Raw genomic sequence first — 26196 nt, 5'->3', positions numbered from 1 at the left:
AGACATTAGAAAAGGAGAGAATAGTTTCAATTCATTTATAAAGCTAGTATTACCCTAATACAAAAATCAGACAAAAACAATAGGAAACAAAACTAGAAAATAGATTCAGGGATCCTTAACAGAATATTAGCAAATAGAATTTAGTAATCTAAAAAATAATTCTACACCATGACCAAGTGGGGTTTATTGCAAGGATCCAAGCCTGTTTTAATATTTGAAATTCAACCAATGTAATCTACCATATTAACAAACTGAAGAACAGATAAGTCTACATAATCTCATCAATCAATACAGAAAAAGACCTTGACAAAATTCGACATTCATGATAAAAACTCCCAGAAAAACAGGAATAGATGGGAACTTCCTCAATTTTATAAAGAACATCTATGAAAATCCTACAGCAAACATTACACCTACTGGTAAATGACCAAATGCTTCCTCCTAAGATCAGGAACAAGGTAAGGATGTCCACTCTCACCACTCTTAAATTAACATAGTGCTGAAAGTTCTAGTCCATAGAAGAAGAGGAAATAAAAGACATACAGATCAGAAAGGAATAAATAAAATTTTCCTATTTGTCAGTGACATGATTGTCTACACAGAAAATCCCAAGGACTCTACAGGGAAATAGAACTAGTGAGTTCAGCAAGATCACAGGACAGAAAATAAACATACAAAAGTCAACTGTATTTCTATATACTAGCAATGAACATGTGGATGCTGAAATTAAAAATATAATACCATTTATAATTACTTGTAAAATGAAATACTTAGGAGTAAATCTAACAAAACAAGTATAGGACTTATATGCTAAAAACTATGAAACACTGATCAAAAAAATCAAGCAAAATCTAAATATACAGAGAGATATACCATATTCATGGATTGGAAGACTCAATACAGAAAAATGTCAATTCTCCCCAAATTGATATATGTTTAACATAATTCCTATAAAAATTCCAGCAAGACTTTTTGTAGATATAGGTAAAATTATTCTAAAATTTATATGGAAAGGCAAAGGAACTAGAAGAGCTAAAACTATTTTGTAAAAGAATCATTCTACCCAACTTCAAGACTTATTATATCATTGGTCATCAAAAGTATGTGGTACTGGTGAAGGGATAGAGACAAATGGAACAGAAGACCCAGAAATAGACCTACACAAATATGCCCAAGTGATTTTCGACAAAGGTGCAAAAGCAATTCAGTGAAGGAAAGACATACTTTTCAACAAATGGTGCTGGAGCAAGTGGACTTCCATAGGCAAATAAATGTATTTCAACCCAAGTCTCATTGCTTATACAAAAATTAACTCAAAATGGATCACGGACTTAAATGTAAAATTACAAAACTTTTAGAATAGGAAAAAGTCTTCAGTATCTAAAGCTAGGCAAAAAGTCCTTAGACTTCACAAAAGGAAAAGTTGGTAAATTGGACATTATCAAACATAATAAAATAAAAATTTTAAACTTTGCTGTGTGAAAGGCCCTGTTAAGAAGAAAAAGACAGGCTACAAACTTTGCCAGATATCTGAGAAAGGATTCATATTTGGATATATAAACTCAAAACTTAACAATAAAAAGGCAAGCAATCCAATTAGAAAATGGGCAAAACACATAAAGAGACATTTCACCAAAAAGAGTATACAGATGGCAAAAAAAAAAAAGCACACAAAAAGATGCCATTTGGGCAATTCAAATTCAAACCACAATGAGCTATCACTAGACACCTGTCAGAATGGCTAAAATCACTCACACACACACACACATATGCGCGCGCGCGCGGGAAAGGGGGAGAGACTGTCTCACCAGCCAATGCTGGGGAGGATGGGGAAAAACTGGATTGCTCACACACTGCTGGTGGGAATGTAAAACAATGGAGATACTGCTGAAAACAGTTAACGTTTTCTTTTAAAAGACGACATGCCACTATCATATAACCCAATAATTGCACTCTCAGCATTTATCCCAGAGAAATTAAAACTTATGTTTGCTCAAAAATCTGTACACGAATGTTTATAGCAGCTTTATCTATAACAACCAAAAACTGGAAACAAACCAGATATCCTTCAATGGGCAAATGGTTAAACAAACTAGAACATGCATACCATGGAAAACTACTCACCAAAAAAAAAAAAAGAACGAACTATGGAAACACACAACAATGTGAATGAATCTCCAGAGAATTATACAATGAAAAACCAATCCCAAATAGATACTGTATGATTTCATTTATATAATATTCTTGAGGTGTTAAAATTACAGTTGACTCTTAAACAACATGGGTTTGAACTGCAGGGGTCTACTTATACACAGATTTTTCTCAATAAATACATACTACAGTACTACATGATCCTCGGTTGGTTGAATCCCGGGATGTGAAACAGTAGCTACGGAGGGCCAACTGTAAAGTTATACATGGATTTCCAACTGCTTTGGGACGGTCAGCAACCCAACCCACACATTGTTCAAGGGTCAACTGTATAGAAATGGAGAACAGATTAGTGGTTTGCTGGGGGTTAAGGAATGTGGATGTGGCTATAAAAGGGCATCATGAGGGGTCTTTGTAGCGATGGAGAGGTTCTGTATCTTGACTGCATCAATTCCAGTACCCTGATCGTTATATCATACTATACTTTTGTAAAATATTACCATTGGGGGAAAGTGGGTCAAGGGTACAAGGGATTTCTCCGTATTAATTCTTATAATTACACGCAAATCTACATTTATCTTAACATTTAAAATGTATTGTAAGAAGAATAACCAGGTCTCCATACACGTGGGTTTCATTCTCTTTGGAACCAGGTGCTATTTTCTGCCTAGAGCATCAAGGGAAATTTCATCCCTGCTCTCTCCTCTCTGCTGTGTATAATCCTTATCAACTGACCCTGACTCACTCACTGCACCATGGAAACCAGAAGCATCAGCCTGTGACTCTGGCTCTGTATGTCCCTCTCTTCTTCAACCAGCTTGACTCTCCCATGCCAGGCCCTGGGATGCTCCCCACTCCAGTTTAGAGGATGAGTCCATGAGTGTCTTGGACACACAAAGCTTAGAAAACAGTGACACAGAGCAAACTACCTGGCTTAACTGACTGGTGAGATGGACTTGATTATTTTGTTATTTTGAAAACTGCTCAAATGAATTCATTATCTCAACATGTGATAGTTGTATTCATTAACTCAACATATAACTACTGGCTGGTAGACATTTTTAAAACACAAAATACACAACCCGATTGTGGGCTTCTATCTTTTAAACTGAAAATCATTTAATTATGTTGAAAAATATAGAGCTGTCACTTTTGATTTCAATACTTGCCACCTCTTTTTTTCCTAGTATTCATTTTACAATTCTATCTTGTAAGCAAAATAAAGGAAACCAATGGAGGTGCGCCTGGACTGCAGAATCCTTCTCTTTTTCAATGCTTCTTTGTAGCAAGTTAGCAAACCATCGTTAATGTTACATTTATAGTACGTTGGGGGGTTTGGGGGAGGGGGACGTAGGGGGGAACAACTTGGTAGACTTACTATCAAAACGTGTACTGGAGATGCCCCTTCACCATGAAACCAAAAGGCGCTTTAAGAAACACTACCTTTTGGTAATAAAGTTTTCTTAAATTTGTCATGGGCCAAGAGGGATGATATAGACACTAAATTAATTCATCAAAGAAAGAAAACTAGAATAGATAAATAAGGAGAAGGAAACAGGTTAATATACAGAACTTGGAGGTTATCTTTCTGCAAAAGTGAACAGACATTATTTGCAGAAGAGTAAGAGACTTAAATACGAGAGCAAACAGAGGGCAGGGAACAAAGAAAATAGAGCAGATAGAGACTTAAGGAACACTCACAAACCTTAAAAGTCATGCACTTAAAAATTAAATTACAAAGCAAAGGAAACTACCAAGTTAAAAATAGGGTTAAAAACAGATTAGCAGTTCCTCAACAAGTTAAACATAGAGTTACCCATGCAACCCCAAAATTCCACTCCTGTGTATATAAGCAAGAGAGATGAAAACATATATCCACACAGAAATGTGTACATGAATGTTTATAGCAGCATTTTTCATAACAGCCAAAAAGTAGAAGCAACTCAGATGTCCATCAACTGATGGATAAACAAAATGCAGTATATCCATACAATGGGATATTATTCAGCCATAATGAAGTACAATACAAGCTCCAACAGGGATGAACCTTGAAAAACACGTTAAGTGAAATATGCCAGACACGAAAGACCACATAATGTATCTTTCCATTTATATGAAATGTCCAGAATAGGTAAATTTATAGAAACAGGAGGTAGATTAGTGGTTGCCAGAGGGTGAGGGGAGAGGGGAATTGGGAGTGGCTCTAAAAGGTACCATGTTTCTTTTTTAGGTGATGGAAAAGTTCTAGAATTAGCTAGTGATGACCACTGCTCAACATTATGAATATACTAAAACACCACTGAACTGTATACTTTTTTAAAAATATAAATCTATTTATTTATTTTTGGTTGCGTTGGGTCTTTATTGCTGTGCGTGGGCTTTCTCTAGTTATGGAGAGCAGGGGCTTCTCTTCATTGCAGTGCGCAGGCTTCTCATTGCGGTGACTTCTCTTGTTGCAGAGCACAGTCTCTAGGCGCATGGGCTTCAGTAGTTGTGGCACTCGGGTTTAGTTGCTCTGTGGCATGTGGGATCTTCCCGGACCAGGGCTCGAACCCATGTCCCCTGCATTGGCAGGTGGATTCTTAACCACTGCGCCACCAGGGAAGCCCTGAAATGTATGCTTTTAAATGAATTACATCTCAATTTAAAAAAGGAAGAAAGTGTTGATACGTGCTACAATGTTAATAAACCTTGAAAGCACTGTGCTAACTGAAAGAAGCTGGTCCCCAAAGACCATATATTACACAGTCCCACTTGCATGCAATGTGCAGAACAGGCTGATTTACAGAAAGTAGACTAGTGGCTGCCTATGGCTGGAGGAAATCAGGGGTCAGGGAGTTGATACCTGAAGGATAAGGAATGTCTTTCTAAGTTGATGAACATATCCTAAACTTATGTAGTGGTCATGGTTGCATAACTCTGTGAATATACTAAAAGCCACTGAATGGTACATTTTAAAAAGATGAACTATAGAATGTGTGAGTTATATCCCAATAAAGCTGTTATTTTTTTTAAATTAATGTTACCTAGGGTTCCCCTGGAAAGTATTTACATTAATCAGTCCAACAATTTCTTGTTGGTCACTACATTTTCAGCCCTCAGCATTCTGGGGGTCAGCAGAAGTATGTCATGGTCCCAGCGCTCAAGGAGTCTGTATTTTATTTGAGAATATTTACGTGCAGGAAACAATAGTAAACAACATAAAACAGTGTACCTTTGGGGATTAAATTATACTGACTATAGTAGCTGAAGGAATTCAAGAATCGGAGAAATCCATGAGACTTTGGAAGAAGACAAGGTTTGGGAAAAATCTGTGGGGAAGTGAGTCTCATTAGGCCTTGACTGAGGAGTGAGAATTTGATCAGGGAGATACAATAGTGTTCTAAAAAAGACAAAACACTAATGTTGAGAACATGGTGTAGATTAGTGAGATCAAAGGCTATAGTCTGTGTGAGTAGATTCTAACGCAATATGAGACTGACTGAAAAATTATAGTTAGCCTCGGAAGCCAACAGTTTGGTCCAATAAAGAAAAATGAGAAAATACTGATATGTAACGAAAAGCATGCATCATTGTCAGTTTAAAAATGAAAGGCAGTGATACATGGATGATAGAAAGGAGGAGCCCAGAGTGAGGGCAACAAACTAGAAGTGTTTAGGGCAAGAATCTACACGTGGACAGGAAGAGTAGATGTAGGAATGGAAAGTAAAGAAAGGGTGTATATAGTTCAAATGAAAAAAATCATTCCTTCCTTCCTTCATTCATTCATTCAACCAAAGGCTTATTGAGCAATACTTTTTTATGTGAAGGCAGCTTGCTAAGTTCTGTAATGGTACAAGTACTGTAATTACAAGACATTAACTCTCTTCTCAATTCATTTACTACAATTCTACTGGGGAGATAAGACACAAACACAGAAGGCAGCACCAATAAAGGAAGTCTTTAGGAATTGATGACTGGCTTGATATGGGGACAAAAGTGCAGGATGGGTCAAAGATGCCCGAGAGAGCAATGGTGTCATTGAAGTTGAGGGAGTATCGGTTGAAATGTTGGCAGTATCACTAGTCTGAAGGGAAGAACCCAACACCACTACATTAAGCAGGTTAAATGATGAATTTAATCAACAAGTAATTACTAAGTGTCTACCACGCAACAGGCCAGGCACTGTGGATATTGCAGAGAGACACAGGACCATCAAAAAAAAAAAAAAAAAAAAAAAAAAAAACTGCTCTCATGCACCCTGATTCTCAAGGACCAAAAGAATCAAATACTCTCTGATGAGAGGTTAAAGAGACTCAGTAAGCAGCCAAATGACCGAATACCTGATTCACAGGCTTAATTTGGGCAACAGACATCCAAGAATAAATTCCAGTGATTTTGCCAACCATAACAGAATTGTTTTCAAATACTTTTCTTGACTGTATTACTTAATCCGATAAGAGACAGGAAAGGGGTAGAAGATTGCAACAGTTCACCACTGCAGTTCTGGCACAAGTTCAGGAGGTCATTTTTTTTCTTATAAGCTTGAAATTTTAAATAATTAATTAATTAATTAATTTGTGGCTGCATTGGGTCTTTGTTGCCACGCACGGACTGTCTCTAGTTGCAGCAAGCGGGGTCTACTCTTCGTTGCGGTGCACGGGCTTTGCATTGCGGTGGCTTCTCTTTGTTGCAGAGCACGGGCTCTAGGTGCGCAGGCTTCAGTTGTTGTGGCACGTGGGCTCAGTAGTTGTGGCACGTGGGCTCAGTAGTTGTGGCTCGTGGGCTCTAGAGTGCAGGCTCAGTAGTTGTGGCACACGGGCTTCACTGCTCCGCAGCACTTGGGATCTTCCTGGACCAGGGCTCGAACCCGTGTCCCCTGCATTGACCGGTGGATTCTTAACCACTGCACCACCAGGGAAGTCCAGGGGGGAGTCATATTGATAGTGGGGTAGGCAAGCAATTTTCAACAGCAGCCCATTTTTAACATCTTTTTATTTTTCATTGTTTTATTTTTTTAATTGTGGAAAGGCCACTTAATTCTTTGTTGCCAATGCTGATGGAATGGCATTTGCTTCGTTTCTCAGAATCATCACCAACTGAATGAGGTAATTTGGGCTTTGTTCACTTTTGAGAGTTTTAAAATGTCAGTCTCCAGGATTGAGTATGTCAAGCCATGGCTGGTGCTAGCTGGCCCAGAATTATGTATAGCACTTAATTTTTCCCTCAAATAATTCTACATTGCTGGGACAAATTTGACCAGAGTCTTTATTCATAGAATATGTAGAAAGTAACTCTGGGAAATATTCATTTGATTTCCAAGTGAGGAAGACATTTCCAAGCATAAAAGCAAAGAAAGGAGGAAGGCATAGAAAGAAATGATTGATAGCCCTGACTTTATAAAATATATTAAAGGAGCATTTAAAGATACGGGAAACTGCCTGTGACATGCTGCTACGTCAATAAAATAAAAATTTTAAAAAACCAGCATGGACACACAGCAAAGGAAAGCATAAACAAAATGAAAAAAGACAACCCACACAATGGGAGAAAATATTTGCAAACGAAGTGACCAACAAGGGTTGAATCTCCAAATTACATAAACAGCTCATGTAGCTCAGTGTCAAAAAAACAAACAACCCAATCAAAAAATGGGCAGAAGATCTAAATAGACATTTCTCCAAAGAAGACATACAGATGGCCAAGAAGCATGTGAAAAGATGCTCAACATCACTAATTAACAGAGAAGTGCAAGTCAAAACTACAATGAGGTATCACCTCACGCCGGTCAGAATAGCCATCATCAAAAAATCTACAAACAATAAATGCTGGAGAGGGTGTGGAGAAAAGGGAATCCTCCTACATAGTTAGTGGGAAAGTAAATTGGTACAGCTACTATGGAGAACAGTATGGAGGTTCCTTAAAAAACTAAAAATAGAACTACCATATGATCCAGCAATCCAACTCCTGGGCGTATACCCAGAAAAAACCATAATTCAAAAAGATACATGTACCCAAGTGTTCACTGCAGCACTATTTACAATAGCCAGGACATGGAAGCAACCTAAATACCTATCAACAGAGGAATGGATAAAGAAGATGTGGTACATACATACAATGAACTATTACTCAGCCATAAAAAGGAACGAAATTGGATCATCTGTAGAGATGTGGATGGACCTAGAGACTGTCATACAGAGTGAAGTAAGTCAGAAAAACAAATATCGTATATTAATGCAGTGGAATCTAGAAAAATGGTATAGATAAACTTATTTGCAAAGCAGAAATAGACACACAGACGTCGAGAACAAATGTATGGATACCAAAGGGGGCAGGGGGTGGGATGGACTGGGAGATTGGGATTGACATATATGCACTACTATGTATAAAATAGATAACTAATAAGAACCTACTGTATAGCACAGGGAACTCTACTCAATACTGTTAATGACCTATATGGGAATAGAATCTTAAAAAAGAGTGGATATATGTATATGTATAACTGATTCACCTTGCTGTACAGCAGAAACACAACATTGTAAACTATACTCCAATAAAAATTAATACATAAAAATAAAAATGTTTTTAATTTTTTAAATTTATTACAACCTGAAAAAAAAAAAACCTAGCATGGACATTATAATTTCCATGTTGTAAAATCTATATCTGAGATACATATACATGAGAAATATACTAAATGCTAAAAGAATTATGGGTGATTTTTTTCTTCTCTATGTTTTTTTGAATTTTCCGTATTTTCTATATTAAACAGAACCCAAAATGATGTTTTAAACAAATTTAACCCAGCCAAAACTGAATAGTTTCATTCTCAAACTAAACTCATTTATGCTTGAGTCATATATTCCTACAGGTATTTTAAAATCAATGGATGAATTCTATTTAACTCAGTGACAGACCAAAGACAAAGCAAGGGTTTGTGAGAAGATGATCCATGGGAAAACTGGGACAAGAATGCTCTGAAATGGAAAGTTCTTCCAGACTTTGAAGAAGCATAATATGCAGGTGGATCTAATTTGGTCCTGTTACAGAAAGGTAGCAGCACAAAAAAAGAAAGAAAAGAAAGAAGAAAAAGCAAAGGAAAACTTCCTTAATTCCCAGGTGAACCATGGTATTCCTCTGCTGCTATGTGATGTGAAACCTCACCCTTCCAGGCCCAGCCTGATTACACTGGAAAACCACCTCCGTTTACATGTTCCCAGGCATCTACACTCGGCACTAAGGATGGCTAATCCTGGTGCCCAAACCTGGCATGTGATTCAGGTGTACTATGTAGATAGTTCAAATAACCAAAAACAGGAAGAGGAGACTTTCAGGAAAGGGAGTGATTTTCTAAGAACCAGCTGATGATTCTGAGCAGAGTAAACAGTAATATCTGGGGACTATGGGGGATTGTGTGTATAGGACAGAGCTCTAAGGAAGACTTGGAGTAGTCATTGTGGGAGACGTCCTGCAACTGGGAAAGCTTTCCAGAATGGGAAGGCTCTTTCTCCCAGAATCCAAGAGCTTCCCCAAAACCACTCCTTTTACATCATCACCTTTTTTAGTCTCATTATGTCTTGCTGAAAATTAAAGGTAAAAACATAATATAAACCCTCAAATGTAGGTGTGAAACTCAGAGTTTTGGTTAAGGAATGTATTACTAAAAATAAAATAAGCTTTTTAAAGAAGAGAACTTAAGTTGTATGTATAAAATGTGCCAAAAGCCAGGGAATAAATAATTGAGGGTAATTAAGGCCAGATCAAATATTTAGTGAGTTCACCTGAGTAAGCAAATAAGTCTTTGTTCTTAATGGCATAATAAAAAAAATAGTTCATCATATCAAAACGATCTGCATTTTTTTTTAATTCTCTGACTTTGTTCACTACCATCCCAGTAATTACAACATTTTGATTTGTTTTCTGCCAGCCCTTTAGTGCCTTTAACTCCTTATATTCTCCCATCCTTCTCACCCTCCCCAATCTTCTCTTTAATCCTCTGCACCCTCCAACCGAGCTCTTTCTCCCTTTTTATTCAATTTATAATGTCTTATATATAGCAGGGTCTATATTAATGTTTGTTCACTTTAATTGAATTGAAAGCCATTGCATCCATTGCACTCCACTATTCAATATTTGAGAATGTCCTGGGCATCGTTTATACAGGCACTGTTTATACAGGCAGTCTTCACTTTTCCTGCACACAAGTGCAGGACTGTCTCAATAGAAGTGACCATGCAACCTGAAGCCATAACAATCTATCTTGATAATCAATGGGGAAAATTATGTTTGTTCTATGACCTTCACGTATTTTTGTCAAAAGATGAAAAACTCTCTTACTCTGTTATAAATGTGTAAGGGAATCACCAAAATATAGTGAAATATTTATTACACGATAATTTAAAACATTAGAAATATTGATAATTAAATGCCTTGTTTCTTTGTGACAAGCTTTATCACGGGTAGTTTGGGTAGTGCTTACCTACCTTCTCATTATATAACTTACAACATGAAGTGGGCATCTTTTTTATGCCTTGGCAAACTGTCATACTCCTTTCATAGTTGGGATCAGCTTCCAGTATTTTTTTCCTTTGTGCTTTCAATGTCGAAAAATACCTGCAAGAGTTCCTTTAATGTGAAATGTTGACAGCTTCATTTCTTCTGGGACATCGTCCTCCTTTCCAGTACGACCGTTTTCCTCATTTACGTCAGTAAGTTTGTCTTCACTAAGTTCCTCTGGCTGCATAGCTAGAGTTGAATGATGGCTGTGTCCACATCCCTGGCGTCAGCTATTTCTTCTATAACTACATTTACGTTTGAGTCACATTTCCCCTCTGCGTTATCTGCATTATTGCTGCACTTTAAGCTTTGTTGGCCTATTCTCTCTTACTATATCCATTTTTGTAAAATGCCACACGGGTTTATCACCAGAAGACAAGGGAGCAACACAGCTACACACTTTGCTGTCTGTCTGTGAACTGAGTAACACAGGTACAGTGACCAATCACACACCTACAGACTTCAAAAGAAGTGGCACAATTTGTCACAGAACTAGATGCACAGCTGTAATTTGCATAGTGATTTGTAGCGTTAAGACCTAGCACTAGTAGCAAATTTGGGCTGTACTTGGAGGACTGATATCATTTAACTAAACCATGGTTACTGAAATTCGTGTATATCAGAGCCATGCAAAGTGAGGGCTCCTGTATTTTCTTTCTGTAGGTAAAAGATTCTTACGTAGTAGATTTTAATAATGCCACAGAGTGGGTCCTGGCCTCTACTCCGCTGGCCCTGAGAAAATACAACCAACCATTGTTATTAAAGTTATCTCAAAAAAGTTCTAGAAACATGAAGTGGTTTTACTTAAGAAAAAAAGTAGTGTGGACATGCAGCTAATGTTATATTCTTCTTGGTGATACAGAACATTTCAAATATTTATCTATATCTCTTAATAGAAAATAGAGATAATCGATAACATTTTTCAATTGTCACCTGCCCTCTGGGAGGTTCTAAGTATAAATTAACTAAGTATAAAAATAACTAGATTCATGACCTGTTTTTCCTGAATTCTCTCTTTATATTAATACTTATTTCATGAATACAAATACATATTTTCCCAGTTGTTTATGCCAGACAAAGCTTCAGGATGGACTTTTTTTAGGATATGACATTTGAGTTCTGCATTCTAAAAGTAAGTACAGTTCACTACTAAATAAAGTAGTTTGCCACTTAAAAAAAAATAACTAGATTCACATTTGGTTTTCCAGTTCTCCACCCTTCATTCACAGAGCCTTTTGCTCATGCTGCTTCCAAACTATTATTTGGTTACCACATTGTATTTAATGAGCTTCTCACAGTGTGACATCAAATATCTTTATAGATTACGTTCCCTTTTTTAAACATTTCCGTGGAATCCTCTCCTGCTCTAATTAATTCTCCTAGTATTGAATTGTAAATACCTCCTTTGTGTCAAGATGCACCCACTTTGGTGCTACAAATTTTTCTACCCTAAATAATTTTACTCCACTCCACTCTAGGTGAGAACATTCTTCAAGCTTGACTGGCGACTGTGCCTTTCCTTTGGCCCCAGCTATAACAACTAGTTCTCCCAGTATGTACTTCACTGAATGTGTGGTTATTATTTTTAGGTCTTCTGTGGTGATTCTAGAAGAAGAATAACGGAAAATTTAGAAGGTACCTTTTTAAAAGCCAGCAACGCTGATCTTCAAAAACAATGCCACGTTCCAGGTTGCCATGGGGCTCTAAGAAACAACACCCAACCAAATAAATCCAAAAACAATGAAAAGGAGGGAAACTCTTGGGCCTAACCTTGTCGCACCACACAAAGACTTTCGTAGTTGCAAAAATTTTCTTCGAATTTAACCAAAGTTTATTTGGTGAATTCTAGTATATTATGTATATCTATTGATAGGGAAGTCAAAGTAGTCTTGCTAGGTGGTAAGTACCAAATAGATTCATGCTTTGTCTCTCTTCATCAACTTCAGAAATTCCATAACCTAATACCAAACATATTGTTTTCCTAGCAGAAGATTATACTCAAAACTTTATCTTTTAACTTAAAATCAAAATCCATTTCAGCCAAGTATTTTTCAATAGATTGATGAAGGTGAGTGTAGTACCTAAAGGCTGCCACACTGAGGCGTGTGGTGCATTGTTTTGCGACTGGCTTTCAGATCACAACTACTTAAATCTTCCTTGTAAGCAACAATAGTAGTCAAGAAATTGAACTTGGAAAGCCCAGATTGAACCTGATTAGTAGGCATCTCCTTTTCCGTGTGTATGGGTGGTGGGAGTTGATTGCTAAAAGGAGTCTACCTATTAGAAGGAAAGCATACCCCCATGTTCTTCACAGTTATCATGTGTTAGAGTAATGGGAAATAGAAAGTCACATGATCATCTTTTTTCTAGAAACATCACCTAAACCATAAAAGAGAAATCATCTATGTCCTATTACTTAAAGCACTGAAGCAAGGAGGTCTCTGAATGGTCCTCTTCAGCACTGAACAGTCATCACACTGTGATCATTCTCATTTTGTCTGACCAGATGGAGAACGGCTGCGATTCTTAGAGAGTTAAAAAAATCACAAATATAGCATATGCAATATGATGACACCCTGTTTATTTGTCAGACGAAGAACATGTTCTGCAAGTCTTGGAAATTAGATCCACTCCAGAATAGAACACTAGAGGACAGCTTCCTTAGTTAATGTAGTGTTTGGAAATGAAGAACTTTAAAATGAAGCCATGTGAGGACTTCCCTGGTGGCGCAGTGGTTAAGAATCCACCTGCCAATACAGGGGACACGGGTTCGAGCCCTGGTCCAGGAAGATCCCACATGCCGCAGAGCAACTAAGCCCGTGTGCCACAACTACTGAGCCTGTGCTCTAGAGCCCGGGAGCCACAACTACTGAGCCCGCACGCCTGGAGCCCGTGCTCTGCAACAAGAGAGGCCACTGCAATAAGAAGCCTGCACACCACAATGAAGAGTAGCCCCCGCTCGGCACAACAAAGACCCAACACAGCCAAAAAATAATTAATTGATTAACTAAATTAAAATGAAGCCATGTTAATGTCCTAAAAATATATAAAACATTTGACAGTTACAAGAAAAAGTGATAAATCTAAAATAATTGAGTTTTTAAATACAGCTCAGTGATTAAGACAGCAGACAGGAAAAATTTTTAGTAAGACTATAGATGGTAAGGACTCCCCTGGTGGTCCAGTGGTTAAGACTCCATGATCCCAATGCAGGGGGCCCGGGTTCGATCCCTGGTCAGGGAACTAGATCCCACATGCATGCCACAAGTAAGAGCCCACATGCCGCAACGAAAAAACCCTCCATGCCACAATGAAGATCCCACACACAGCAGCTAAGAGCCGGCACAGCCAAATTAATTGTTTTTAAAAAATTTTTTTAAAAACAGTGTAATTACTAAGCTTAATCTAATAAACACATACTAGAATCCATACCCAATAATTAGAGGATGAATCCTGTTTTCAAACACAACTGGAACCTTTGCAAAAATTGACAATATGCTAGGCCGTAAAGCAAGGTTCAAGGGATACCAAAGAACCTATATCACATAGACCATATGCTCTGGCTGTAATGCAGTTGTTAGAAACTATTTATAAAAATATGACTCAAAGAAAACTCACAATTTAAAATATAAAAATATTTATGAAGAGCTCATGGTTTAAAGAAATCAAAGAAATTTTTCAATATTTACAACTGAATGGAAGTAAAATTATATGTCAAAACATATAAAATGTAGCTAATGTACTACTGAAGGGGAATTTATGGTTTTAAATAAATATATTAGAAAAGAATAAGGTGTCCAAATGAATAAGCTAAGCTTTCAACTCAAGAAATTAGAAAGAGAGTCAATGAAAGAAAGAAACAATAAAGAGCGGAAAGCAATGAAACAGAAATCAAAGGTACATCTTCCCTACCATATCTTTGTTTTATATTTAATTCATTTCTGCTCTAGGCCTAGATGGTTTACTCCCCAAATAATAATAGAGTAATATAACCCTGATACCAAAGCAAGACAAGGACAAAATAAGAAAGGAAATTATAGGCCTATCTCACTCAAAAATATAGATGTAAATATTAGCAACCTTAATCCAGCCAACATAATAAGAGTACATATCATAACCAAATTGGCTTATCCCAGGAATACAAGGATGATTTAATGATAGAAAATTACTTATGGAAATTGATCATAACAGCAACTATATGGTGATGTTAATGCATGAAGAAAGATTATTTGCTAAAATTCAATATCCATTAGTGACCAAAAATAAACAACCTAATATAGAACGGAACATCTGTAATGTACTCGACCTCGGTTTCAAAATTAATGTAAATGGAGAAGAGTCAAAAATAGCCAAGACAGTTTTGAAGTGGGACAGTTTGGGGAGACATCCTGCCAAACTCAACAGATTCTATGTAAACCATGGTGTGGTGTTGGTGAATGGATATAAACCAAAGTGCATTAGAGCAATTCCACCCTTGAAAGAAAACTTGATACTTGACAGAGGTCGTATACTACTACCTAAATGGGTAAAAGACGACCCGTCCAAATGAGTACAGTAGTGCAACTGGGCTTCCACAGCGGAAAAATAAATTAATAAATCCCAACTGAGGGGCTTTCCTGGTGGTGCAGTGGTTATGAATCTGCCTGCCAATGCAGGGGACATGGGTTTGAGCCCTGATCCGGGAAGATCCCGCATGCCGCGGAGCAACTAAGCCCGTGTGCCACAACTACTGAAGCCTGCACGCCTAAAGCCTGTGCTCTGCAACAAGAGAAGCCACCGCAATGATAAGCCCTCGCACGACAACGAAGAGTAGTCCCCCCTCCCAGCAACTAGAGAAAGCCCGCATACAGCAACGAAGACCCAATGCAGCCAAAAAATAAATAAAAACAAAAAAATCCCAACTGAATATCATGTAAAAAATATCATTTCTGGGAGGTTTAAGGCCTACATTTAAAATGAAACTTTAAAAGGGCTTTTTGAAGAAAATACAAGATAATAGATTTATGATATTAAGGCAGAGATGGGTTCTTAAATAAACTTATACATTTAATGTTGATAAAATTAAAGACATATATCAGTACAACAAGGACATGATGAAAATAGGAAGCAATAAGCTGCAAGAAAGGAAGATGTTCATAATGTGTATAACCGAAGGATTAATATTCAGAGTATAAGGATGAGAGCTTAATAGAAAAAAATGGGCAAAAATATGAGTGAGCAATTTATACAATGACCTGCCATTATATTAAAGCTTTTCAATATAAATTATAATCAGGGAAATATGAAGTAAAACAACAAAATATAATTTCATACACACTAATTTTTTTTAATTGAAATCTTAACAAAACCAAGGGTTAGTAAGTTGTAGAACAATGGGAACTCTCATTCACTGCAAATGAAAGTATTTACTGATTTAGACAGAAAATGGCAACATTTATTAAAGTGGAAGGTATGTAAGTCCATGACCCAGCAAATTATTCCTAGATATATATCATAAAGAAACTGTCACACATGTCTAGGAGAAATGTGCAAGAATGTTCACTGCAATCTTGTAACAATGAAATATCAGAAGCAACCTAACTGTCCAGCAACAAAATAAGAGGTAGATATATTGTGCATTTACCTATAATGGAATGCCTTATAACAGTTAAAATGAATAAATCATCAAATTAATAAGTGTCAAAAACATAATATTGCAGAGAAAAGCCAACTGAAGAGTGACACATCGTGATCGCACTGGCATGAAATTTCAAAGCATACACATATATTGTTCATGAATCCATATGTATGAAGCAAAACAGAAAATCATGCACGGAAATGATGTCAAATTTAGGATACTGATTGGTGGAGGGGAGGAAAATGGGATCTGAGAGTGATAAAAAGGGAGCTTTAGTTTTATCTATAATGTCTTGATTTTCTTTTAAAAAGATTTGATAAATATGGCAAGATGTAGTTTGTGGGCACATGGATGACATATTCTTCTCTGTATTTTTTCTGCTTGCTTAAAGTATACTGTAATTTTTAAAAAGGAAGATCATAATACTCTCTCCAATACAAAAGTATGGCAGTCATTTGCACTGGAGGGAGAGAAGGCAGGATAAGATGAGAAAGTCCCCATGCAAGTCTCCAGCAAGTCTGGCGCTTACGTGCTAACATGTAACACCCTTTCTGTGCTTGGAAAAGCGGAGGCTTCCCCGTTAGGACTGAGACAAATAGACCATGGATCCCAATGCTAGGAGAGGAGAGAGAGAAATTACCATGACTTTTTCCTTCCCCTTTGTTCCTGCCTTGTTGGTCCCAATCTCTTTCCTTGCATCTCTTCTTCTCTAGAGTGGCATGGAAAGCCACAACCCTGTAACTTTAAGGGAGGATTATTAGCTAATCATACTGCTTTGTCTCTGCCATCCCCACCAGGAGACTTCCTCCAAGCTTTGGAGGACCTCTGTTTATTAGAGGAAAACAAAATTCCAGGGTATATACAATCACATACCAGAACTTTCCCCTAGTTTGAGGCATTGGACTGTTAATAGAAATTCAAGCATGTATGAAAGTTCTACTGAAGCTATTTGGCCAACAAATTATTGAGTCTTAAATAAAGGAGAATTGTACTGAGTGAAGTAAGTCAGAAAGAGAAAAACAAATACCGTATGCTAACACATATATATGGAATCTAAAAAAAAAGTGGTCATGAAGAACCTAGGGGCAGGACGGGGATAAAGACGCAGACCTACTAGAGAATGGACTTGAGGGCATGGGGTTGGAGGGGAAGGGTAAGCTGGGACAAAGTGAGAGAGTGGTATGGACATATATACACTACTAAATGTAAAACCGATAGCTGGTGGGAAGTAGCCGCATAGCACAGGGAGATCAGCTAGGTGCTTTGTGACCACCTACAGGGGTGGGATAGGGAGGATGGGAGGGAGATGCAAGAGGGAGGAGATATGGGGATATATGTATATGTATAGCTGATTCACTTTGTTATAAAGCAGATACTAACACAACATTGTAAAGCAATTATACACCAATAAAGTTGTTAAAAAAAAGAATTGTATTAATGTTTATCAACTTGTTAATACCATAGGTATTTAAATTATATTTAATAAAATTGTATTTAACTCATATCTTATATTCTTGGATATATCTATATTTTCATTACTATTTCTAATATAGTGATAGTTTCTAATAATAAATTGTATTATTGGATTGCTCACTATGAACAGAATTCTCACTGTGTAAATACAGAATGCTGCTTATGATGGGTTCAGAAATTCTACTTAACTGGATGTAAAAGAAAATTAAAATTTTAAGTATTGAATTTTCCAAAACAAGATATATGTATAATTTAAGAATTATTTTACTTTTAATTGTGTTTTAATATGGTTAAAATTCAAACAATCCAAATGGGTATAAAATGAAAGGTAATACTCTTTCCCATATATTGTCCACCAGTCCCCCTCCCCACGGCAGCCACTGTTACAAATATTCTATGTGTTTCTCTAAGGTCCTTTACAAATAGACAAACATGCGTCAAAAAGAACTTTTTAAAAAGTCCATTCCATAGGAATGGTATTTCAAAATGTTTGTATTCTTAACTCGACTTAGCACATTCAATGCTCTTCTTTTGAGGCCAAATAGTGCAGAATCTTCAGACTTGGGGTCAGACCCAATCACAAGAGTGAGATTTCAAAGGAGCCACGATAAAGGTGACACAATAAATAATTGTCCATTAAACTTTTTATAGGAAAGTCAGGAGAGAATAGAGTGTCCATGCAGTAAGTTCCAAGACTTGAGTCTGCTACCAATTAGACAGAAACAATTAAGTGACATAACTAGCTTGTGTTATGATGTATCATGTAAGGATATCAAAATATTTAGGTAGTTGTTTGGTCCACAATTGAATGGAATCTTAAAAAGAACCGATTATACAAAAGCATATCTAAATTGTTGCTTTCTTAATCATCCTAAAGTTTAGCGAGATCTGAAATACTGCCAGAGGCTGCCCAATTAATGTGTTTTGCCACCTTTGCTAAAATGTTATCAGTAATAAATAGTCTGAGACAAAATTCTCAAGAAAGAACACGTGATGTCAAAGAGTACAGTTCATATTAGCTTGTTACTTTTTTTTTTTTTTTGCGATACGCGGGCCTCTCACTGTTGTGGCCTCTCCCGTTGCGGAGCACAGGCTCCGGACACGCAGGCTCAGCGGCCATGGCTCACAGGCCCAGCCGCTCCGCGGCATATGGGATCTTCCCGGACCGGGGCACGAACCCGTGTCCCCTGCATCGGCAGGTGGACTCTCAACCACTGCGCCACCGGGGAAGCCCTAGCTTGTTACTTTTTAACCCAATGTATTTGGTATTTCCCATGGATAAAAAGCATTTCTCATGTTTATTTTCCAAATCTGCATTTGGGATCAGTTTGTAAGAAAAATGTCACCTTTGTCTTTTAGGCTCTTCTAACATATAGGAGTGACCCAACCATGAGAAAAATGTTGAATCATCTGTATTTCTATATCATGCCTGTGTTTAACGTTGATGGATACCATTTTAGCTGGACCAATGTAAGTCACTTTGCCTATCCAACTGAAAAAATCATGGAAAACAGTCCTGAAACAGGAAAGAACCTTGGTGGGCAGCTAGCCTAGTGCTTCCAGAGCTACAAAGGAGACTTCTACTCCCTTCCCCAGCATAGCAGCAACCTTTTGATTTCCTTTATATGTTTGGCTTTGTCTAAGATTTCATGTAAATAAAGATTTCTCCTTCCAAATAAATTGTGAAAACAATCACTAGTCCAGTCCAGCTCACTCAATTTTGCCTGTGAAGAAATAAGGGCAAGAGAAGGTAAGAGGAAAGTTTGTGGCAGAAATTGGACCATGAACCTGAGTCTCCGATGCTAATCCTGTCCTCTTCCCACTCCCTGGACTTTATTCCCAAGGGAACCCTCCCTCCCCCTCCGTGCTGTGATTCACTCACTGACTGAGCTACTAAAACGCATGGGAATAACCTCTTAAGTGTTTTTTCTGCACCTCTTTTTTTCATTACATCTAGGATCGATTTTGGAGAAAAACAAGGTCAAGGAACTCAAGGTTTCGCTGCCGTGGAGTGGATGCCAATCGAAACTGGAGGGTGAAATGGTGCGGTAAGTTGGGGATTAATAGGGATTCAGATCCAAAGGTATCCATATCTTTCACTCTCAAAAATGATGAGCCCACTGGGACTCCAACGTAAGACTGATGTCTTTGTGTATGTGAAAACCTCCTACGTTGTACATTGTAGCTATAATTTGCAAAAGAAAATGAAAGCATTTTTATAAAAGTATGAAAGAATCAAGGATTTAAATCTGTCAACCCAATCCTGAAAATTTAAACACAGATGTAAAAGCAGAAAACTAAGGAATATTTGTCATTCAGAAACTAAAACATTTATGTGGTATAAATCCAGTGGAATGTATTCATCCTTTCACTGAGGGTAACATTGATCCCGCCTTCATCTGTCTAAGATGATCAGAGCTGCCAAATCCTTGTCTAGAACCTACCAACCTGCCAATCATACACTGACTGACCACTCACATGGCGAATGTATTTCCACTACATTCCGTGTTTCATAATAGTTACCTTTCAAGTAAGGAGAGGATGTCATTTTAAGGAAGGAAACTCTTGTGGCAAAATAAAGAAGCAGGTAGTAGCAAAAGAGAGAGAAACAGAAAATTAGCCATAGCTACATAGAAGATGGGTAGTATACCTCTCCCCATCTTGGGTTTTCGGCTGGGGCTCTTAAACAGAAAGACAGGTTAACAAGAGAAAAATGGTTTATGCATGTGCACTGCACATGTCACATGGAAGAAACCTCATGAAAAGTAACTCGAAGTGGCAACTTAGAACACCAGCTTATATAGTGTCTTCAACAAAGAGCAATAAACTTGTAGAGAAATGATAGTACAAAGGAATACAGTTTTAGGCTTCCCAAGGCAGCCAACTGTGGGAAGGTAAATATATGAGAGCTAACTAATGCAGGAAGGTTTGTTTGCTGATTCCTGTGGTGCTGTCTCTGGGTTAAGAGTCTGTCTCCAGTAGGAGAATTTATGTCCTGTCTTTAGGCAGAAAAGGCGAGGGTGGAGAGAGCTTTTCCTGCATTTCCTGCTGCTTAATTGCCTTGGGCTCGAAATAATTTTTATGTCAAAGAGGCATATTTGGGGGTGACATATTCTGGTTTCCTTCGCTAGTTATTGTACTTGGCAACAGCGGGGAGGGAAAGGAGAAGTGTTACCCACGTGCAGTTCTAAGGAGCTGCCCTTTCTCAGTGTCCTTCCTTAGCGCCCTCAAAGTATAACCGTTGTGTAACAGAAAGTCTTCTGTGAGTCTCTTAGAAATGAAGCCCAAGACAAAAGCCCTCCTGCTATGAGGCTTTGGTTCTGTACTCGATGCCGCTCTTCCCATCCCCACCAGCATCAGGTGGAATAACTGCGTGTGGCTGAGACTTCTTGCAGAGAACCCTCCAGGCAACCTCTTGAATCAGTTAGAATTGGTAAATCAGAATATGGTAGAGCAGAAACAATATGGTTCTAGAATATGACAGATACATGGTTTCATTCTACCATTATTAGCTCAATGATTTGGAAGATTTTCTTCAATCTACCAAATTAATAATAATACTCAGCTCATAGGGTTCTTAAGGAAATTAAAGGACTTTACATCTGTTTAATGGCTGATTCAGTCCTAGCTCCAAAAAGGGGTCTACATCTCAGTGACCCAACCCTTCTCCCCCACCCTCCAGAACAGTCAATTCACCTCTGAGCCTCAGGTCGGTTGTTTGTGAAGCTACCTCCTTCCTTCAGGAGAGGGTTGTGATGATGAGACATGAGGTAAGCTTTAAGGTGTTTGCACTTATGAGAGAAGGAAAAGCATTGCATAAATACTATAAAGGGGTATTATTGATGGCTGTTTAGATTGAGAAATTTTTTTCTTCAGCCTGGACTGAGACAGCAAACTTGTTCAAATTAACTCCCTGATACCACTAACTTTTTAAAAATTCTCTTTTGTCCATCTCTGAGATGGGGCCATTTTGCATGCTCATAATGATGTGTCCCGTTTCACTAGCTGGCAGGTACCCACATCCATAGGTGTGTCACGGGCGTGATACCCACAATCACCTGAGTACCAGGAATGGTAACTGAGCTGAGTCATACTAGCAGGCCAGCCAGCTCTGCCGGTGTAAAGCTAGACTCTTGTTTATACATGGTTACAAAGTAGTGGCTTGCTTCCCTCTGTTCTTCCTTTCCCCAACCTGTTTCCTTCATACATATACCTTCTTTGAGTTCTTAGTTCCAAACTGTGGTCCCAACTGGAATTCCTTTGATTCTCCCCATTTATGAATCATCCTGATTCTTCCTGTGAGTCAGCACTCAAGATGAACAGGGGATTTTTGTCAAATGTCAGTTGCAAAAATGACCTTGATAGACCGTTGTAAATGATGTAGGAATGCAGGCTGCCTGGCTAGGCCCATCTCCTTCCCCACAAGGTCTCCTAAATAGATTCAGCTGACCTGACAGGCAGGCAGCTGTGACTCCCTCCCTCACAGCATCAAATCCATCTCCCCACAGCTATTTGCCTGGTTAAGGGGACAGAACCTCACTGAGGGAACCACTCTCAGATCAAGGGTATTGAAGTAAATGAAATCCCTAAGTGAACCTCCAAACATCCATAATATAATTGATATAGAAATGCCCAGGACCACTGAAAACACTATAGAGTCAACACTGAACTGACAAAAACAAATGTTTCTTTCTCTGAAATTGGTGAGTCTCAGACTTAAAGAGGAGATCATGAAACTGCTTTTAATCGTGAAATCGTCTGAGGACTCGCATATGACAGCGTGAAGATTTAGTGCATTCAATGTGGAGTAGGCAGACAGCTTAGAGCACACACATGGAAACAGGAACATTTTTCCAATACTTCAGCACTCCCCCTGGGAGCTTTCAGGCCATGAAATACATATTAGTGCTCTGAAAGCCCAGCAGAGGGACTCAACAAGTCAGAGTAGTGGTGGGAACCAAGAATAGATAGATAAATGTCATGCATTTACCAAAGTTAATTGAGCACATACTCTCTGCTAGACCCTGTATTGTTGTTTCTTCCTTCCTCTGTGCACTCTTTTTAGAGGGCACTGTGAGCACAGATTTTTCCAAATTGGAATAAATCAAGGAGAAAAGCAAAGGGTTTGGATGACATTCGTACTAAGCTTCAACCTGTGAATAATTCAAGTGTTGCCTGAACGTAAATTACTATTAGGACAACCTACACGTGCGAGAACATGTTTGCAAATCATATATTCTGATAAGAGACTCAGAATATCAAAAGAACTCTTACAACACCACAATAAAAAGGCAACCCAAGTTTAAATGCACAAATGATTTGAAAAGACATTTCTCCAAAGAAGATACACAAATGGGAATAAGCACATAAAAAGTCGCTCAACATCATTAGCCGTCAGGAAAATGCACATCAAGATACCACTTCACGCCCACTAAGTGGCTATAATCAAAAAGACAGACGACAGCAAGTGTTAGTGAGGGTGTGGGAAAAATTAGAACACTCATACTTGCTGCCGGGAATGTAAAATGATGTGACCACTTCGGAAAAATGTTTAATAGTTCCTCAAAAGTTAAACAGAGAGTTACCACGTGACCTAGCAATTCTATTCCTAGGCATATACCCACAAGAAATGAAAACGTGTCCATACAATAGTTGTACATGGACATTTATAGCAGCATTACTAATAGCCAAAAAGTATAAAAAACCCAAATGGCTATCGACTGATGAACAGATAAATGAAATATGGTATATCCATACAATAGAATATTATTTGGTCACAGAAAAAGAATTAAGTACTGATATATGCTGCAACATGGATGAACCTTGAAAGTATGCTAAGTGAAATAAGTCAGTCACAAAATAACAAATATTATATGATTCTATTTATATAAAATGTCCAGAATAGGCAAATCCATAGAGACAGAGTAGATGAGTGGTTGCCAAGGGCGAGGGAGACGGAGTAGCGAATGTTAATGGGTAAGGGGGTTTCTCTGGGGAGTGATGAAAATGTTTTTTAATTAGATAGTGGTGATGATCGTGAATATACTAAAATTCACTTAATTGTACACTTCAAAAGAGTGAATTTTATGGGATGTAATTATAGCTCAATAAAACTGTTATAAAGAATTTTAATTACCATTTAGGACCAAATTAGGCATTTACTAAAATACAACTACTCTTTTTAGAACACTCAATTACCTAATATTGTAAATTACATGTAATATGGAGAAAACCATATTTTTTGGGAGCCCAATCACATATGCCCCTCTCCACATATGCCCTTCTCCTCTCAGTACCCCCTCACTCTATCAGAATAAGAGGGGTCTGTTTCGGTTGGGCAAATATTTTGCTAGATCACCTGAGATGAAAAGGGAAACTACTACCTAGTGATTGTTTCCAGCCAATGCCTGTGAAAGTACAAGAGAAGTTCACGGCCTGCTTTCCAGTGAAAAAGGAAAGTTCCTCCAGAGGAGAGGAGAGTTCCTCCAGCTGAAGGGCTTTAGTTTTTAGAGAGCTAAGAACCTGGGCTGATTTGCTATAAAGATATAGGGAATTTCAGAGAACTGGGGGCGAGGAGAGGGAAAGAAAACAGAGGTGATGTTGCTAGGATATCTAGAAAGGGATTTGGAATTCCAGGATGTCTAGGGAGGATTTTAATTAACTTTTGCTGTGAAGTATGTAAATTCTCTTCAGTATGTATTCCATAACCAGCACCGCTGTTCATATTCGGTACAAGCTACTTTACTTACTAAGGCTTTGTGGAATTGGGTCTGCTATTTGGGGCTATGAGGAAGTGCTGAGTCTGACCTCCAGGTAAGCTCAGGGAGAGACCTGTTCCACATCGAATTTCCAGAGGCATGGAACTCACAACAGGAGTGCAAGTGAATTTACATCATCAGAGATTCACCGACAAGAGTTGGATAACTTTGGGCTCAGAGTGATGAATTAAACATCAACTACATGGTCAAACTAGACCCTTAAGATCCCCGTCACCTCTGCTAAGGGTGATTCTAACATGTTACACGTAAACCCAGTTTTAAATTAAAACAAATGCATTGAGCACCTTCATTCTTTCCAGGATAGAAGATCACAAGGCTAAACTGCAAATCCCTCTAAGACTTCAAGAAAATACAAAAACTTTCATTTTCTTCTCTCGTGATTCAAACACATATTTTCAAGCTAATCCCCCACTAAAAAGAGCTATTTTATTTTATCTTTTGTAAAATCACTTTTAAATCCCATTTTTCCTAACCCAGATACTGATTATATGCAAAACTCACTTCATCTCCCTGTTTTATAGTTCATGTTTCTTGTGCAAAACACACCCAATGCTTTTAAAACTGAGCTTTTTGTAACCACAGATTAAATAATGTTTGGCATTGATTGTGTGGGTGTATGTGTACACAGAATGATATATTGTTTTATTTCTCTGATCATTCTTCTGGGTAAATATGTAAGAATTTACATGTGAATAACAATATCTTTATTTATAACATCTATTCCAACCATCATGAACAAATATCTTTGTTGAAGCTTTTGAAAATGATGTTACAAAGTTTAAAAACCTTTTACAAATAGCTCATCTTCAAAAATCACTGAAGTAAGTAATACAGGAAAATGATATTTTTGAAGCGAGGCATGATGGATGTGACAGAATTACTCCCTTGGCTCCTGGGACACTGAGCTACTGGAGTTTCATTTGGCAATGATTTTTAAGTCCAGTAATTTTATTGTACCTGCTTCAGCAGATAACCCTCCCATGCTGCTAAGTCTGTAGGAGACCTCTAGTCTTACGCTGGACATACGAGTAAGGATTCTAAAGCTTTTATCAACTAATTCTTCTTCCCTTATGCTGGTCGCTCTTCAGCATTATTGGATTTCTGAGTTCACCAAAAACAAACTACATCTCTCTGATCATTTTCCTCCAGCTGTATCATTTGCATTTGACAAGTCGTATAATTTTTTTATTTTCATAAATTTCATGCGTATCTAATTGCTTTGAATGTTTTGGTCCTTGTTACTGTTTTTAACTTCACATAAGCACTACTGCATTGCTATCTTCCTTCTGGATCACTAATGTTAAATATTTTCCTGTTTCAGATTCCCACTTCCTTTCAATCTACATGCTTATTTTTAATCAAAACTCCTTTTGAAGTAACTTTTCTATTCCTAAAGCAATCTCTTTTGAATGCTATTCTTACATGCAGAAATAAGAAAACAGTGATATTCTTTTTATCTACCACTTTTTATAATGGTTTGAAAAGCTGTGATGTGCTGAATAATGACATGAGACACACGGGCAGTCACCTTGCCTTCACAGTCTTCTAGTATAGCATTTCCCAAATTACACAAACCACACAAAACCACAGCATTCCCCAAGCCACACAAAATCCTAGTGAACTTCAGAACCCTAGTGGTCA

At 37.8% G+C, this 26196-nt stretch overlaps 1 protein-coding gene across 1 annotated transcript in view; it reads left to right on the top strand.

Annotated features, from left to right (window-relative positions):
- Positions 1–26196, top strand: part of CPA6 (carboxypeptidase A6) — a 263083-nt gene that overhangs the window by 198925 nt on the left and 37962 nt on the right. The window contains exons 7-8 of the mRNA XM_060035168.1: positions 19136–19246; positions 19734–19824. Of these exons, the coding sequence (XP_059891151.1) occupies positions 19136–19246; positions 19734–19824 (202 nt within the window). The remainder of the gene's footprint in view (positions 1–19135; positions 19247–19733; positions 19825–26196) is intronic.

This window comes from Delphinus delphis, chromosome 17 (genome assembly GCF_949987515.2).
Source record: "Delphinus delphis chromosome 17, mDelDel1.2, whole genome shotgun sequence".
In the NCBI taxonomy this organism is placed as follows: Eukaryota; Metazoa; Chordata; class Mammalia; order Artiodactyla; family Delphinidae; genus Delphinus; species Delphinus delphis.
Note: the sequence above shows the minus strand (reverse complement) of the source record. Positions and strands in the feature narration are given on the sequence as shown.